We start from the raw sequence: 18178 nt of genomic DNA, 5'->3' as shown, positions 1-18178 counted from the left end.
CCTGGAAGCACAAATCCTTGCTTAAGGACATTTTATGGTCAAACTGTGGCTCAAAGTTAGTGGTGTAGCTCCTTCACCAAAAGCTTGAGCTAACAATGACAAACAACACATTGGAACAGATAATTAAGTGGCTGAGGACAGCCAACAACTATTGATGAGCGTAACTCACACTGATCAATAACATGTGACTTCAACGAACCAATCAATGCATTTACGTTGTCTTTAAAGGGAAAATATTACCCCGAACACTTAGAAACAATCTAAGTCTGGCTTGTGTTCTCTGTTCAAGGTGAATGCAGTAAATAGTAACAAGGTCAGAGGGTGTCCGCATACTAAAGCAGTGTGGTGGTCATTTATACTCATTTAACAGCAGTGGTTTCTGAAATGGACTGGACTCATGGAAATCTTGTAAGAGGGGACTGCGTAGCTACTCCCAAATCACAAAAACAACTTCTTGTTTTGCTTTATGGTTAAAATTTTGGCCAGACAAGTCAAGCTCATTTAGGCCAATCCATCTGTAGAGTAGAGCTGTAAGCTTTTAGGTGTTTAGTGGACTAATTGCTCGGTGGAGTCTAAGGCAACCAACTAATTATTTTATCAGGGCTATGTAAGATTGATATGCAAAATAGCAGTAAGGAGAATGGAGTGAGGTAGATGGAGATTTGGGAATGGACTGTGGGTTTATTTAGCCTTCATTTAGACTTTTTATGCACAATTTACAAGTACTTTCCCTGTCAGCGCACCTTTGGATCAACAAAATGCTTGTCTCTAGTCGAGTCACAGATCACTTTAGGTGGCAAATACCCTACTGTAGTTTTGCCCAATGGTCACAAAACTTCACAATCCATGATGAGGGAACTTGCTCACTCACCCAAATATGTATTTATAAATAGTTTTACAGGTAAAGCGGCTGGTGGCAGTGCTTCAAGACGAAAATAAAAATCTTGCAGAATTTGGCTAATTTCCAGGTTGCAAAACGTTATTTCACTATTATTATTATTAGTAGTAGTAGTAGTAGTACTCCACTCGCTTGTCTCCGTGATGTGTTACTGGTTTGCCTTGAAGGTTTAACAGTAAAGCAGTAAACTCCTCTATTTCCATGGAGACAAGCAGATAATGCCAACAGCTTAGTTAAAGGTCAGACCTGTGGAGAGGAGAGCCAGCGCATAGTAAGAATTATGGCTATGCAATTGAAGCGAACGATCGATTCACAAAGTCCTCCTCTTTAAAGAATAAAATGACCTGTCTTTTAACATAAACATCTTGTGTGTTGTCCACAATCCTGTTCTGAAATACTTGTGAATCACATATCATAGCACATATCTAGCAATCGCAAAAATAGCTTTTTCCAACACTGTGCAGCGCTAAAACCTGGTTAAATTGAACGACAGATTGATTTGTGAAGTGAGTTCTACACAATATCAATCTGGACTGGTTCTCGCCAAAGACATATTGTCATGACGAATATTTGACTGTGATTGGTCAAAGCGTCACAACAGAAGTACAAGCCAAGGAATAAAACAGACTTCTTCCCCATCCTCAAATACACAAAGTTTTAAAAAACAAAATAGTAGGTAAATCTGATGAAATGGGCCAAACTACATCTGTTGGCGTTGCCGTGTTTGTTTAGGTTTGTCATTTTGACTTCCGTACAAACTACAATGCTGCGCTGTGACTGGTCGGACTCAAACCAAACAGCACAAGCCTGACCAGATGATTATCAAGCGTTTGTGAAACAAATAGTAAAAGTAATAACATTTCCACAGAGACAAGCAGGTGGTGAAACCTCCTCCAGAAAAGTTACACAGTGCACACTTTTAACAGAATACTCTTAAGAAAGTGGTGAACCCAAACTGTTTCAGAGCAGGAAGTTAGGGATGGCTGTTTTGTTATGCTCATATTTAATTGTCCATTTACCTGAGAGTACACTGCTTCAGGCCTGCAGAAGCTAGTGTAGCAATCAGCCTCTAAGAAATACGGTGAAGAAGATGAATGAATAGTATTATAGCGGCTACTTGTGTATAGCAAACGCAGAATGACTTGGGGCTAGTCTTTACAACAACAGATGGATGTACTCCTTAGAGGAAATTTTCTATCACCACTACTAACTTTGTCCAATTCCCGAAGCTTAATGTGAAATTCAGTTAGTCTGTGGTGCACCAAGCCACAAAAATGGTCCTCTAAACAAGCTCTCAGGAAAAGGACCTAACTGAATTTACGTGTTTAAATTAGATAATGGGTGCCACCGAGCTCCTTAGAAGCTTCGGATGGGCCCAGGGAGATGTGGCTTGTGATAAATGGGATGCTGCACTTTGGCCAGAACAACATTGAGCATTTAATGGATAAAAATTGCGCTTCGTCATCGCAAAAAAGTTTAGTATATACTGCACACTTGGGAAGCAGTTCTTCTTCTATTCTATTCTATTATTCTATTCTATTTTCTATTCATTTTATATTTTCATAGGGAGACAAAGCATATTGAAACATCTGAGTGAGTCCAGATCTGATCACTTCAAATGCCTAAAAAATTACTTCTCAGCATACAATATTAATTAACCCATTACAAATTCGTTCAGCTGGACATAAAATCAGAAAGAGAGAAGCTGTGTTGTAGTTGGATTAAAGGAGCATTATGTAACCTGGAGCTGTTACCGCTTTGCCTGCAACGTTCCACAGTATGGCATTGATTGTTAATTCAATTAGAGTTTTTATTGCTCAAATATACCATAAAAGAACATGATTTCTTACTCAAAGGGGAGCGTCATCTGCTTGTTTCCATGGAGGTACATTAGTCCACCGGAAAAGTTACATAAATCAACTTTAATTGGATGAACAAGTAATAGGTCGGGCTGAAAAATTGCTAGTCCCCCTTTGGAAAACGCATTGTAGTCTGTTAAATGTACGGCACCAGATTCAATTGAACTTCAAAGTGCTCAGAGTGCATTTTTAGCAGATTTACAAAAGCAAAAATGTGGCTGAACTGCAGAGCCTGAAGCCCCCTGGAGCATGACTCTAGATGTGGTGTGATGGACAGAAAGAGGTAAGAGAGCTATATTTATCTGGGGGAGGAGTGAAAAGGGAGAGAGAGATGGGGGAGAAAGGAAGAAAGGAAGAGAAAGGGTAAAAGATAGTATAGAGAGAGAGAGAGGACAACAGTAGCAAGGAGAAAAAGAAGTGTGTGTGAGAGAGTAAAGAAAAGGTGAATGAAGAGAGAGGACAGACGCAAGGAGAGGAGGCAGAGGGAAAGAGAAAGCAGAGCGAGCTGAGATAGTAGAGGGAGGAGAGGAGAGAAAAAGGACGAGCAGAAGGGAAAGCGGAGCAAAAGTGGAAAGGCGCGCACCAGTTTCTCCCCAGAGAGAGTCGTGAGCATCCATCTGCACCGCCAGCTGTTCATCTTTCAAGTCCAGCAGGCTCCTCACAACCTGCAGGGAGACAGTTCTGTGAGTTAGCTCCCACTGTGCATTTGGAAAAGCTCCCAACTATATCTCTGGACCTAATACATACTGATGGATATTTAAGGCACGGTCTCCAATAAATAATTATTTACAAGCACATTGAGGGTAGAACCATATACTGTAAGTGAATTCAGATTACAATCACAATTACAATCACAACTGAACTGGGGTAGCCACTGTATAAAATGTACACATATAAGTGCTTCCCCATCTCAGTTTATGGACAAGCCATGCTGCAGAGGCTGCACTTGCTCTGATTTATAATTGGTCCATGTGCTGGGCTTTGGGTAGTGACCATTTAGATCAGAGAGAGGACTTTGAAGTTTATTTACAACTAGTTTTATTTGTGGCAACTGTCAACCCAAGGTGTAATAAATGGGTAGACCAGATGGAAAGTAAAGCATATCTAATATAACAAAAGCAAATAATAGTGACATAATTAACATGTGAAATTGTCATAAAGGCAACTGACATTAGACATAACAGGAAAACTGCTTTTCATGCAACATCAACTATTTGGGCTGCGAAATGAATTGCAATTTCATCTAAAACATGATTTACTGGCAGCAAATAGTAAAGGCTGCAAAAAAACGTAAAAAATAAAATGAAAAACCTTGTCTCTTGTATTATTTGTATCTCTTGCTAACCCTGTAGTTAAGAAATCTACGCATGTTCTGAAATGCATGTCATTCTTGTCTTAGGTAGCAGTAAATATGTTTAAAGTTTAAACTGTGCACTGTGAACTTTATTTATTTGAAAGCATAACTGTTCAACAAGATTTTTTGTTTCGCCCGAGTAACAATAAAAATGACTTGAATTGTACCTGCGTGTGTCCAAGGCTGGCAGCGGCTGTGAGCGCCTGTTGTGTTGCCTGTTTCTTCCCGGTCGTGGTCTCGTTGCTGGGGTGCTGCTCGGTTTCGGGAGGGCTCTCGGGGCCCCAGTCTTGTCCCAGCAGGATGTTGATGATCTCCGCGTGGCCTTTGAGAGCGGCGTGAACGAGCGCACACTGGCCGCTCTTATCGGAGTGTCCCACCTGCCACACACGGTCCACACAAGGACATCACACCTCTGCTGGACACTGCTCCGAAACACACTGGCCTGTATTACAACTCCTCACGTCTGGGTCCAAAAAATACCAGGAAAATCAGGGCTTTTCAGGAAATCAGTCACTGTAGAAAAAGGCGCGCTAATGAGGAAGTTTGGTGAAGCTGGATTTAGTTTCTCACTAGAAACTACCACTGACATTATTTTCAATCATTAAATTAAAAAAATATATATATTTTAAATATTAAAGAAAGACAGAACAAAACAAAACAGTGAGGCGTAACATAAGACGTGTTAATCTAAAAATACACATTTAAACAGTACTTCATCCTTTAAATCAGGGATTTCCCAACCTTACAGGCTGGGACCCCCAATATAACCAACTGGTCTAGGACCCCCACTGCAAAATTAAATTGACATTTGTTAAAATTTCATAAAACAAACATTTAAGATTAATTCTACTTTTATAACTAGTTTGACCTAATTTTAGTAAGTATATATTCTTAACAAGTAAAAAGTCCTCTTGCAACCCCCAGCTCAGTACCCCGTGGGCCCCCAGGGGGTCCCGACAGTTTGGGAACCACCGCATTACATTTACCCTCCCTGACATCTCCTCACACGAAGCATTGTCCACCAGGTCTCAAATGTGAAAAACTGAACGGTGCATTATATACGTTTTCTGATGACGGATCTGCAGCATGCTTGATGTGATCTGCTTTGCCTGGAATGTTCCATGGTGTTGCTTTAAATGTATCAATCTTCATTGAGACAAGCAGATGACTGTAATTGAATAAATCATAGATACATATAAATCCATACTGTTGAACATTACAGACAAAGCAATATTATCTTCATGGAGACCCTCCAGAGAAATTACATTGTGCACCATCAAGGATTTAGCTGAACAAAATGGTGAGGAGATAAATATAGGGCTGAATATATAAATAGACGGGGATGGCATAAGATCTGAAATTGCCACACGATTGGACTCATGAGTGGAAAGGATCTTGAGATAAGTTTACGTTTGCTTTGGACAAAAGTGTTAAAGTTGCAGAGTCATAGCTCTGTAGCTGTAGTTAAAAAGCAACACTACAATGATAAATCATAAAATAAATCAAACATTTTAAACTGAACCGCTCACTTTATAAATTATGTCGAAATCTTGCCTCATGGACCCAATCTCATATTTCATCCTGTCTCATGGAAGTTGAATATCTCATCCCATCCTTATAAATATTTAATGTAACTAGCCAGTCAATATTTGGTAAATTGGTGCCTCTTACAATAAACAGTGGCTGCCCCCCTTAAAATTCGGTCACAATAACAACATTACAGCACAGTAAACCATGAAAGCAAACAAAACACATTAAAAGATGTAAATCATTTTTGACAGAATATGGTCTGCATATTGTGGGATTTCTCCAGCACTGTGCATGTGTCTCCAAACTCTCTGTGTCACATCTTCCAGCTGGTTCATCCATCCCCGTGCCCCCCAAGGGACCACTCTCCACTATAGATACTTCCCTCCTCCTAATTCTTCAGCAAAAGAAAAATGTATTCTGTCAACTGGACAAACGTTTTGAAGAATGAAGACGTTCTTTTGCCACGGAACCTACCTGGACGAATGAGGGATTACACACTACTACTACAGTCATTTTGAATTACAACTACAACAAATATCCCTGTACCCATCTCTGAAATCACTGACCTTAGCTCCTTTCTTGCAGAGGAGGATCACGATGTCGGTGTGTCCCGCGGAGGCTGCCAGACCCAGAGAGGTCATGCCGCTGTCCGTGGTGCCGTCCACAGGAGCTCCCATCTCCAGCAGCAGCGCCACCATCTCCAAATGTCCCAGATGGGCGTGCACTGCCAGGATCGGAGCGTGACCCACCACTTCTGTGCACCAGGTCACACTAGCGCCTCCTAGCATCAGCAAACGGCTCACCTGTGAAATTAACAACCATCAGCTTGGAATTCATTTTTTCCTCCTACTGTCAAAGACAAAGGATCTGGTTGATTAATCCAAATGGATATCAAGCCGCTGAAACGAGAGGGTTTGTGATTTTTTGTGTCCAAAATCTGGCTTAAATCTACTTTTAAGTTGGTAGTTGATTCCGTTCTCAGGCGAGTTGATTCCGTTCTCAGGCGAGTGTGGAAATACAGAGTTTTATATTGGGTCGTATTAATTTTTAAGGTTCAAGACGATCTGGTCATGAAAATAAAACTGAACCACAAACGATTTTTAGAGAAAACAATGAATTGGACATTTACTAATTTATCAATGAATCTTTCTCAAAATAGAGGCTAACGCAAAGAGCCCAATTATGAGTGACCTAGGTTGCATACTCTGAAAACTGACAGTTAAATTCATTAAAACATTAAAGTATTGTAAAACTACACATTAATTTGTTCATGCAAACAAGTGCATTGTATGTCTCTGTGTTTCTGCAAATAACCAGTTTGCACCAAACTTGTGCCCAGTTTACCCTATTTTAAATTGGATGTTTGGTACATTTTGCCACAGTAGCTCTTTCCTCCACTGCCCCGATGTAGGACAGCAGTGTATCACCTTGATGTTTGGTGTGTAGAGGTTCCTGAGGGAGGCCAAAGCCGCAGAGAGACTGTCAGTGCTGCAGTTCACCCACACGGCCTGCAAAACACTGGACGACACGCCCGTCTTCTTACTCAGGCCCTGGGTGAGAGAGAGAGAGGGAGGAGAGGGGGAAAAGAGAGTCAGGGAAGGGGCAGGGAGAGTGCAAGGAGAGGGAGAGAGCACAACAAGAATGAGGACAGTGGAGGTGGAGAAGGAGGAGGGAGAGAGAGAAGGGAGAGAGAAAGGTGAAGGAGAGAAAGAGAGTGACATAGAGAGGGAGAGTGAGATAAAGATAAAAGAGAGTCAGAAAGGGGCAGGGGAAAAGGAGAGAACAGAGAAAGATTGAGAGAGAGAGTGCGGGGAGAGGGAGAGAGCACAAAAGAGAGAATGAGTGAGAGGGGAGAGAGAGAGAGAAGGAGGAGTGAGAGGGGAGAGAGAAAGGAGAGAAAGAGAGTAACATAGAGAGGGAGAGCGTTAGAGATAAAAGAGAGTCAGAAGGGGGCAGGGGAAAAGGAGAGAACAGAGAGAATGAGAAAAAGGAGAGGGAAAGAGAAGGATGAAAAGAGAGGCTCTAATTAACTCCAGGAAGGCAGCATGACTTGAGCTTGTGCTTGATCACAAATTTCATTAAAGGGATTATGAACGAGCAAAGAAAGAGGTCAAGAGTTGCAGTTTTACATGGAAATCACCGCAAACACTGAACAGGTGACCAAGTTTCACACCAAAACTGATTACGAACCAGTATTGAATTAAATGTGTACGCACTTTCATTTAATGTGAATGACCTTTGCTGCTAATTATAATAAAGCCAGGGAAATTCTATATGAGAAAGAAAGCAATATATGTTTTGTAACGTGTTGTTTGTCCAGTATAATATGGTGTTCCTAACCTTTTGTAAATCAGGATTTTGTGTCAACTGTTTTCAAAAAAGTGCCATATTTTCTGGAAATTGAAGAATCCTATCCCCTCTTCATGGTATTTTTTAGTTTGTGTTGTTTTTTAAGTATTCACAATATTTCAATTTTCCACACGATAAGTCAAGTTTGCATGATGGACTTTTTGCTACCCTTTGTTTATGCTTCAGGGCCAAAAGCAAAAGAACATGAAAACTTAAAACTTTTTCTTCTTTAAGTTGATAAGAACCTCGGCCGTGTTCCAGGGGTAAATCAATATGTAATAAGCAGAGTTTTTGCATTTTGATAAAACTGAACAGACATTTTAAACGCAGTAGGAGTCTCTGAGCTTGAATCCATGTGCATGGATTGTGAGTGGGAGACTTTGGGTCCTAGGTTGGGCCTCTCGCTTGCAGTTAGTGCAGAATGCAGCGGCCCGGCTGCTCACGGCTACAAGGCATCACCAACACATGACTCCAGCCCTGGCATCGCTGCTCTGGCTTCCAGATATCCACATAATCCCATTTAAAATGTTTTTTTAGTCTTTAATGGTCCGGCTCCCGGTTATTGAGGGGAATTATTGTCCCACCATGTTCCTGCCCGTACCATCCTCTCAACTCCTCCTGGATGTGCCCAGGTCAAAGCTGAAAAGCAGAGGGGCCCGAGCTTTCTCTGTGGCTCTGGAACAGCCTCTGCATGTTAGAGCTGCTGAGGCACCAGAGCAGTTTAAATCCTTTTTAAAAAACTACCTTTTCTCTCTGGCCTTTTAAACACAAACTGAGTCATTATTTTCATTAACTTCATGTGTATTTTAATTGTTTCTATTTATGTATTATTGCACTTTGCTGCACTTTGGCTTTTAAAGTTGTAAGTGTGCTTTATAAATAAACCTTGATATTGATTGATACTGTTATACATGCTCTGCTTTATTAATACAATAGTACTCCAACCCTTAAGTTACACAAGAGCAGGATGAAAGAAAATAAAATAAACACTGTAACAGCTGTACTAATCCCACTTGGGACTTAAATTCAATTTCCTTTTTTTATGCAGTTCTTCAGGGTTTGCTGTAAAATGCTGTCCATTCAATTAAGAAAACGCTACCTCTGCAACATCACTGTTAAAAGATAAACCACTCTTTCTTCTCTGCATGTGGTTGGTCAATTTTATTTTTACATCTTTTGCAATCAAAGTTATGTAGTAGAACAATAGAAAAGCCCAGATAAAGATCTTTTCAGCAATTGTCAATAAATATGTAGGGTAAAGTAGAGACTCTTTATCTTTTCTAATGTATGGGGCATTTAACTTATCATCTTTATGCTTTATTTTTATTATCTATTTATTATCATCTTGCTCTGTTTGCAAAACATCATATTTGAAAATGACAAATTAACTTAAAAATCTCCACCCAACTCACTCACTGCTTTCTCATTTCTGCTCTAGTCTATGCATCGTACATTATTTCAATCCCAGTAAAATTTGTTGATTAATAAAAACACCATTGACCGATTTATCGATTAAGATAAGATAAGATAAGATATTCCTTTATTGTCCCACATGGGGAAATTTCATTGGTGCAACGCAGGTAGATACAGAGGTAGATACAGAAGAACAGATCACTTATAGGAAGTCTGAAAAACACTCCCAGCAGAAGATCTCCTATAAATAAACAAAAACTCCCATAGACAAATAAATAAACAATAAATACATAAATACCATTGCATGTGATCACAACAGTAATTGCACATGAATATGTGTCACGACAGCACATAGACTGCACATGAATTTCACAGTAATTTCACAGTAATTGCACATGAATTCCAACAGCAATTGCACATATGACAGAATTGCACATCAGTATTAGGTTAGGTCAGTATTGCGAGTGTTCAGTACTAACAGTTTTTGTTATAAAGTCTGACAGCAGCAGGAAGGAAAGACCTGTGAAACCTTTCCTTCACACAGCGAGGGTGGATCAGTCTCTCACTGAAGCTGCTCTCCAGAGCGGAGAGAGTGTCCTGCAGGGGGCGACACTCATGGTCCAGCATAGATGTGAATCTAGCCAGGACCCTCCTGTCCCCCACCTCCTGCACCGAGTCCAGAGCACAGCCCAGGACGGAGCTGGACTTCTTGATGACTCTGTCCAGCCTCCTCCTCTCCCTCTCTGTGATGCTGCTGCTCCAGCAGACCACACCGTACAGGAGGGCTGATGCCACCACAGAGTCGTAGAAGGTCTTCAGGAGTGGCCCTGTCACTCCAAAAGACCTGAGTCTCCTCAGGAGGTAGAGCCGACTCTGGCTCTTCCTGTACAGTGCGTCTGTGTTATGAGTCCAGTCCAGTTTGTGGTTCAGATGAACACCCAGGTACTTGTATGAGTCCACTCTCTCAATGTCCCGTCCCTGGATGTTCACTGGTGAGGGGGCAGTGGGGTGGCGTCTGCGGAAATCCACCACCATCTCCTTGGTCTTCCCCGCGTTGATGAGGAGGTGGTTCCGCTGACACCAGTCCACAAAGTCCTGCGCCAGTCCCCTGTACTCCCCGTCATTGTCGTCCGTGATGATGCGGACGATGGCAGAGTCGTCAAAGAACTTCTGCAGGACACAGCTGTCCGTGTCATGTCTGAAGTCTGCAGTGTAAAGGGTGAAGAGAAAGGGTGCGAGGACAGTGCCCTGGGGCGCCCCCACACTGCAGGTCCGAGTGTCAGACACACAGTTCCGGGCTCTCACAAACTGGGGTCGGTCTGTGAGGTAGTCCAGGATCCACTCTGCCAGGTCATACTCCACACCAGCCGTCTCCAGCTTGTCCCTCAGGAGCAGCGGCTGGATGGTGTTGAAGGCGCTGGAAAGATCGAAGAACAGAATCCTCACAGAGCTGCCAGGCTTTTCCAGGTGAGAGAGAGAGTGGTGCAGCAGGGAGATGACGGTGTCCTCCACTCCGATGCCAGACCGATATGCAAACTGCAGCGGGTCCATGGCTGAGCTCACGGTGGAGCGGAGGTGGTCCAGGACCAGCCGCTCCAGTGTCTTCATCAGGTGGGACGTGAGAGCCACTGGCCTGAAGCTGTTGAGGTCTTTGGGGCGCGGTGTCTTAGGCACAGGTACCAGACAGGAGGTCTTCCAGACCTGTGGTACCACCCTCAGCTTCAGGCTCATGTTGAAGACATGCTCCACAACTCCACACAGTTCATCTGCACAGGACTTAAGGAGCCTGGGGCTGATGCCATCAGGTCCTGCTGCCTTCCTCACTTTAATCCTCTTCAGCTCACTCCTCACCTGTGCTGCTGTGACAGTCAGTGGTTGGCAGGGGGACCGTGTGCTGGGGGGATGGGTGAGTCCAGGCGAAGTGGGGAGCTGATGGCAGATAAGCGAAGAGGAACAGATGCAGGGCATTGTCCAGCTGTGGAAGAGGGAGCATGCAGCTGTGCAGGGGGAGGGGCAGGTGACCGATCAAACCTCAAGAAGTGAGCATTTAAATCATTCACCCACTGTAGGTCCCCCTCTGTCTGGGCAGGGGGGATTTTGAAGCCCGAGATGGTTTTCAGGCTCCTCCACACTCCCTGAATGTTCTTTTGCTGCAGCTGCTCCTCCATCCTCCTCTTGTAGCCGGCTTCAGCCTGCCTGATCTTCCTCCTCAGCTCCTTCTGCACAGTCCTCAGCTCCTCCTTGTTCCCTGACCTGAAGGCTCTCTTCTTCTCCTTCAGCAGAGCCTTCAGTTCACGGTTAATCCATGGCTTGTTGTTTGGAAAACACACATTAAACAACTAAAGACGCACTGCCCTTTCTTTTGTTCAATAATCAGGCATAATTACCATTCCTTTGTCTCCTGGTCCAGCCCATAAATGCAACATTTCAAAATTTCAAACAAAATGTGTTTGCGTTACCTTGAATATATGAGCCTTGAGGATGTGGTGTCCCAGCTCCATCGTCTGCTGCCGGTTCAGTTTTCCCTCCTGTCGAGAGAACATGAAGGCCAGCAGTGCATGGCCGCTCCTGGAGACACGGAGTAAAGAGATAAATATTAAGACCTGTCCTGCAACGTGACTACTATGTGTCTGCGCTTGTAGCCACTCGACATATGTGCCCAGGCCGTTCTGTGTGAGGGGCTTTGACTCGCTTTACCTCGGGTCACAGAGGAAATCATTGCTCTCTCCATCTGCTCTCCAAACTAACCACTCTCTGAAGGACGGGTGACACAGCATGCGCGTGCCGTCCCGTCGACGCACCTACGCAGCGCACACAAGAACATGGAGTTACAGAAGGAAGTTGAGACTAAAGCAAGACTGTCCAAGGTCCAACGCTGGCCTAAACCAACAATACATCTGAACTAAATCCGGCTAAACCAGATCCGACTTGCAACTAAACCAGTTCAGGGCAAGATCTACTCAGTTGGTAAACATGGTCTAAATAAGAACAAAGTTTACAGTAGCATTAGGGTCATCAAAACCCAGCAACTAAATGATACTAAAATGAGTGTCAAATGTAAATACTGTAAATCTGAGTATTTCTATATCAGAACTAGATGACTACAAGTTAGAATTTAAAGTACCACTATTTTGAGTTGAAAATTAAATTAAATAAGTTATTTTGTTTGGACTGACGATGAATGGGAAAATATGAATGGGAATGTACATCACAATGGAGATAACAATCACAAATGGACAAATTTGACAGACTTTGGACTAAATGTGATGTTTGTTTTGGACTTTGTGTGCCTTAATTTTATATATATATATATATATATATATATATATATATATATATATATATATATATATATATATATATATATATATATATATATATATGTGTATATATATATATATATATATATAGATTTCAAGGAGTACAATATTAGTAGATAATAATGTATCTACTAATTTAAATTTATCTCTAATTAATTTGAACAATTATCAAAAAAACTCAAATGTGACATGTGAATATTAACAATAATATGTTATGAGTGACATGATATTTCCCTGTCGTAGACATAAATTTGAGGACTGCTCCACCATCATTTTTGATCACTCCCTGAATTAAGAAAACACCAACAATATCATCAGGACAAAACCAAAATCTATTTCAAACCAAATCTAAACAAAGAACTTTTTACAGGCATATCAAAGAATATTCAATCCAATCCTTTAATTTGATGAAGTTAATGCAAATGAAAGCCTCACCATAAATCCTGCCAGACTGGCCAATCTCAGCTGGAAGTCGGCCCACTCCAGCCCCCCGCTCACATGACCTGCATTCAGCGCCCGGAACATTTGCTCATCGGTCAGCGGGTGCAGAGACGCCAGCGCCACGTTCAGAACCGGAAGTATGTGTTCAAAGGCCTCTTTATCCGGGAAGCTCACGCGGCACATCAGCAGATAAACCTTAAAACACAAGCAGGAGTCAATGCAGGGATTTAAACATGTACCAAGACTTCGTACACAGTTAAGGTGGGCAAGATATCACATTTATCTGATAAGTAAACCTCACCTCATAAGTTTAAACACATTTTTGTTAGATTGACATAATATTGTCCAAATATCATTATCGGGTTGTAACTTACTCAAGATATTCATTTTGTGAACATTGCCCACCACTAGTACCGTACACAGCGAATTAAATCAGTTTAGCCGGGCTGTGCAATTAGTATGTATTAGTATTAGTATTATATGAATGATTCAAATCAATGTTTAATAAAACATTAAATTCTGTTCGCTCATTCTGTCCTTTAAGCCATGGAGCCAAAACATTAAACAAATTATAGACGCGTGACTGACTACAAGCATTTAGTGAATCCATGTTAATAAAATAATATTCAGCGCTCTTTAATTATAAATGTGGGTTTTCTAATACAACTATAATAGCGTTTGAACGCTGGAGTCGAGTTTAAATTAGGCCTATGAAAATGAGATACCATGTGGTAAGACTTAAAATCATACAATATACATTTCTTCAGAGTAGTTTTATTCCGTTTCAGTAATGTCTGCATATAAAAATGGTCTGCATTGGATTTGGCTTGCATACATCAAAGAGTGAGAAGCACCTACAGCTCAGCTGAGCCTGTAGTCGTGTGGGAAACATAAAGGACAGAGAAGGCTTTACTGCATGAAAAACAGACATGACTCGCACATGGAATCAAAATGAAACAAGTTCAAGCAGTCTGCACGTTCTTTATGTTACGTACATCTTTTCACTCACTAAAAGTTTTAGCCAGTCATTTATATGCTGGCATAGAATGTAGGTGTGAAATGACTAATAATATTGATTATTGAATTACTAACTGATTTAATAACTGATCATTTTAATCTATAAAGTCTAAACACATACCATTCACTGGGAGTTTTTATTGTGAGGACAGCGCAAAATGGCACAAGAATAATATACATTTTGTCATTTTGATGAAAAATATTCTCTATCAAAAGGTACTTTACTTGAATCAGGTTAAACTTTTGTATTAAAAATGTCAAATGAGCATTATAAATAATTGTTTTAACTACGGTAATCAGACAAAAGGAAAATAAGATAAAGAAGTAAACTACTAAACTAGTCATTAGTTGCTTATACACTGATCCCACACAGCGCTCTACTTATCCAGGTTTGGGAAATGGCACAAAAACTAAATTGATATGTGAAAATGTGTTTCCACCGCACACCTCAACAGCACACGAATGTTCAGGTGTTATTTACCCCCTGTGTTATGCCATTTGCCTTTGTACAATAAAACACATCTGTTGTTCCACAGAGTGCAAAATTAAATGCACGTCAGTTTTACTTTTGTAACTGTGTGCTATTTTTGTCATCTTGTAAAACCTTTGATGCAGCTATTTAATCTTTTAGTGATGTAATCTGGCAACAGCACCTGGTTTTATGCGTTTTATTTGAGAAACACAAGCATGAACACCAGTTGTCCCTTGTGCACCTTTGTGGCAATTTTACGGACATTGATGGCCTTTCGACAGGAGTAAAAAGTAATTTCACAGCACACAGCTCCTCAGAATGACGCAAGGTCACACTGGGGATTTGATACACAGACAATACCCAACAATTTCGGGGATATCTGCCGTAATATGAACATTGCAAGAACAATATGACTATTTTGAGATAACAAGATAAACAGAAAAACAGGTATTAAATGAGATTCAGCTTTTTAAAATGTGTTTGTCTTAAACTATAACTATATTATTTTCACAGTTTGTTGTTGTATTGTAAACCGCAATATCTAAAATGGCTTCAAAATAAGTGAAACAGGTCCATTGGCTTTCTGTTAAAATGCTCTCCATAGTGACATTTTACCATAAAAAGCAATGGCTTTTCATTATGTTTTATTGTTGAAAAAAATGTCTATTAGACAAAAAAACACATTACACATTTGAACCCAACATGTATGACCCGGTAGTTAAATGTTTTGAATAATGGAAGCACAGGGTGGTGGGTGTAAATAGGGTGAAAACAGATATTTTATGAGAACTCAAGCCTTGAATCCAGGACAACACAGGATTACTCAAACATGTACGAATCAAAACATGACGGTGAGTAAAATACTGATGAGGTAATACTGTTATGACATGGTTAAAAGTTCATAAATGTTGATTTTACATAATGTGTCCCTGTAAAGTCCCTGTATCTACACTCACCAACATTCCTAAATCTGAACATTTTTTATGTTTTTATGGATCCTATAAAGGGAAAGTCAGACAAGACACACTGATAAACTGATTAACTGTGATCAGATTTAAATGCCTATAATTCAATAATTTTCTGTATCTTAATTAAACAAATTTCCAGGGTAAAATGTCAGTTAATCTCCTTTAAAACAAGTGAAAAACACTTTTCCCATAAGCCTCCAAATTAGTTTTGAGCAAAACAAACATTAGTAAATGTAAAAAAATCAAAAACATGTGTCCTGACTGTGAGCCATTTGTGTCAAAGATAGATTAGTTTAGGTCCTTCTGTGGATCATTCCAGGCAAAGCAATAACATTTCCATGGAGACAAGCAGGCAACAGCCCCGCTACAAGAAAAGTTACTTAGTGCACCGTTGAACGCAAGATGTACCCAAAGTCCCTGCCCAGTGTTGAGCTCCACGACATGTTAAATGAGATGTCTCACCTCTGACAACGAAACAGGCACGACAAGATAGTTCCCTCCCTTTATGGCCAAGTGTCCTTTATGGAACAAGTCCAGGGTGAGCTGCAGGTACAGCACGGACCCGTTGCTTCGCGAGGACAGGTGGCTGCTGAATTTACTGAGCAGCAGCGGGTCGGTGGCAGTGCCTGTTGCCGTGGTGACGTTGCCGGCGATACGAGCGCTGTTGTTGACCCGGTGGTGGATGCAGTCGCTGAGGTCGGCCCCCAGGTCACTGCTGTCCGGCAAAATGTCCAAAGAGATGCCGGAAAAAGGGAGGAGAGTGGTGATTTCCTGCAAGAGCGGAGATGAATAAAACATGGATTAGATGAAAGCGGGCTATAAATCGTGACATTTAGCAGTGACTCAAGTGAGAGAACCGCATTGGAGGAAGAAGAACATTATCAAGTATTTCAGAGCAACACAACAGCAAATGTACTCGCCTGTAATTTAGTTATGGCTTCCAAGATTGAGTATGTTGATGGTCACATGATTCATATCCACTAACATTTATTTAAAGTACAGTATGTTCAGTAAATAAACTTAGTAGAGCTTTCAGCATTTCAGTGAAAACATTTGACTTAAAAAATAAAATGCCTGGACAAAAATGTATGAAGAATCAATGAGGAGAAACCTGGCTAATTGTAAGGTCTGTGACTCAATACTGATTTTGAAACCACAAAAGATAATAGTTTAGGCAATAGAATTTTATTTTCAACACTATTATTTTTGATTCAAGATTCAAGACTATTCAACAGGTTTGGTTGACAAAAAACAACAATCTAGTTTGGTGCCACACATTATTTGCACATTTAAAATCCATTGTTCTGCTCTGGTTATCATAAATCTAATTCAATGTTGATCCTATTACCTCATTTACAGCAGTAGAATTTGAGTGTTTCCATAGTGAGCTTCAAGTTAATTTCTTGTCATTTATAATAAGATATTCATTGCATTACCAGGACTAAACCAGTTCTAAATTAAAGCAATGACTAATTGGATCAATCGTGCTTTATTGATTGTTGTCAAAATCACTGACTAATTTTAATAATCGATTATCATTGTCTGGGGCACAAAAAGACCAGTTACAAGTGGCATCCCTGTCCAAAACTAAGCATTAAACCCGGGCACAAATCAAGGCTGAAATTCCCTCTCCACAGTAAGACTAAAATAGTATCAAGGCATCGTGACCGGCTGTCATTTAAAACCAAGTGAGCGTGTCTTCCGTGTCTTTAGTGCATTAGGCAATGAAAAATTAAAAGCAGCATAATCAGGGCTCGTTCCTAAGATGCCATAGGCTGAGTCACCCTGGGATACAGTGTAGTAACAGTGTGACAATGACTCAAGGTCCAACACCGCTCACAGGCATCGGATTTTGTCTCCTCTCTTGCCATTTTCGACGTCACAACAATGGCCAAAACCTGTTGTAGCTGTAAATGAAAAAAAAAAAAACTAAAAATAAAACAACAGAAATAAAACATTCACTCACAGCTAATGGAAGATGACGTATGGCTTTGATGGCACAGAGCAGCTTCTAGTGTCAGTGCAGTAGCGTTAATACACAGGCAAGTGTGAGTTAGGGATGCACAATTAATCAAATTTGAATGAAGATCGAGATTCAGTCCTTTCTAATTGTCAAGGATATGAGTCTTTTAATCGAGAGCACCAAAGCCAATCCTCTATCAGCAAGAGAATGTTGTTTGGAACAGAATTCAGATTTTCAGACAGAAATGTGTTTTCTTGTTGAATGTCAATTATTAAAAGGTCTGTATTGTATATGTTCAGGAAATTCATATTGAAAGTCATTTTATAAAGGAAAATAATCAAAAAGTGCAATCAATTTATGACCATTAATGTAGTCAGCACAGATATCACATGGCTTTTTACTGATTTATACCATGAAGAGGGCTCAAAATTGACTAAAAGTTGATTTAATACTGGTTATTTGGTCAGTTAATGCATGTTTCCTTAGAGTTCACGCTGACATTAGAAACTAGAACCAATATGGCGGCAGGAGGTAAGCAGAGGAATCTATTTACTGATTGTGGCAAACTGTTATTCTTTGTCTGTCAATTGTCAA

The 18178-nt window shown here is 40.7% G+C and overlaps 1 protein-coding gene across 2 annotated transcripts in view; it reads right to left on the bottom strand.

The window, feature by feature from the left end:
• LOC140381680 (protein TANC1-like) overlaps positions 1-18178 on the bottom strand; it is a 74577-nt gene that overhangs the window by 18297 nt on the left and 38102 nt on the right. For both annotated transcript variants that reach the window (XM_072465779.1, XM_072465780.1), the window contains 8 exons: positions 16084-16392; positions 13159-13359; positions 12101-12204; positions 11863-11971; positions 7069-7191; positions 6208-6444; positions 4279-4488; positions 3341-3422 (listed from right to left, as the gene is read on the bottom strand). In XM_072465779.1, coding sequence (XP_072321880.1) covers positions 3341-3422; positions 4279-4488; positions 6208-6444; positions 7069-7191; positions 11863-11971; positions 12101-12204; positions 13159-13359; positions 16084-16392 — 1375 coding nt within the window. The remainder of the gene's footprint in view (positions 1-3340; positions 3423-4278; positions 4489-6207; positions 6445-7068; positions 7192-11862; positions 11972-12100; positions 12205-13158; positions 13360-16083; positions 16393-18178) is intronic.

The sequence above is a fragment of the Eucyclogobius newberryi genome, unplaced genomic scaffold, assembly GCF_026437365.1.
Source record: "Eucyclogobius newberryi isolate DKJ021-1_F unplaced genomic scaffold, fEucNew1.0.hap1 SCAF_5, whole genome shotgun sequence".
NCBI classification, from domain to species: domain Eukaryota; kingdom Metazoa; phylum Chordata; class Actinopteri; order Gobiiformes; family Gobiidae; genus Eucyclogobius; species Eucyclogobius newberryi.
Note: the sequence above shows the minus strand (reverse complement) of the source record. Positions and strands in the feature narration are given on the sequence as shown.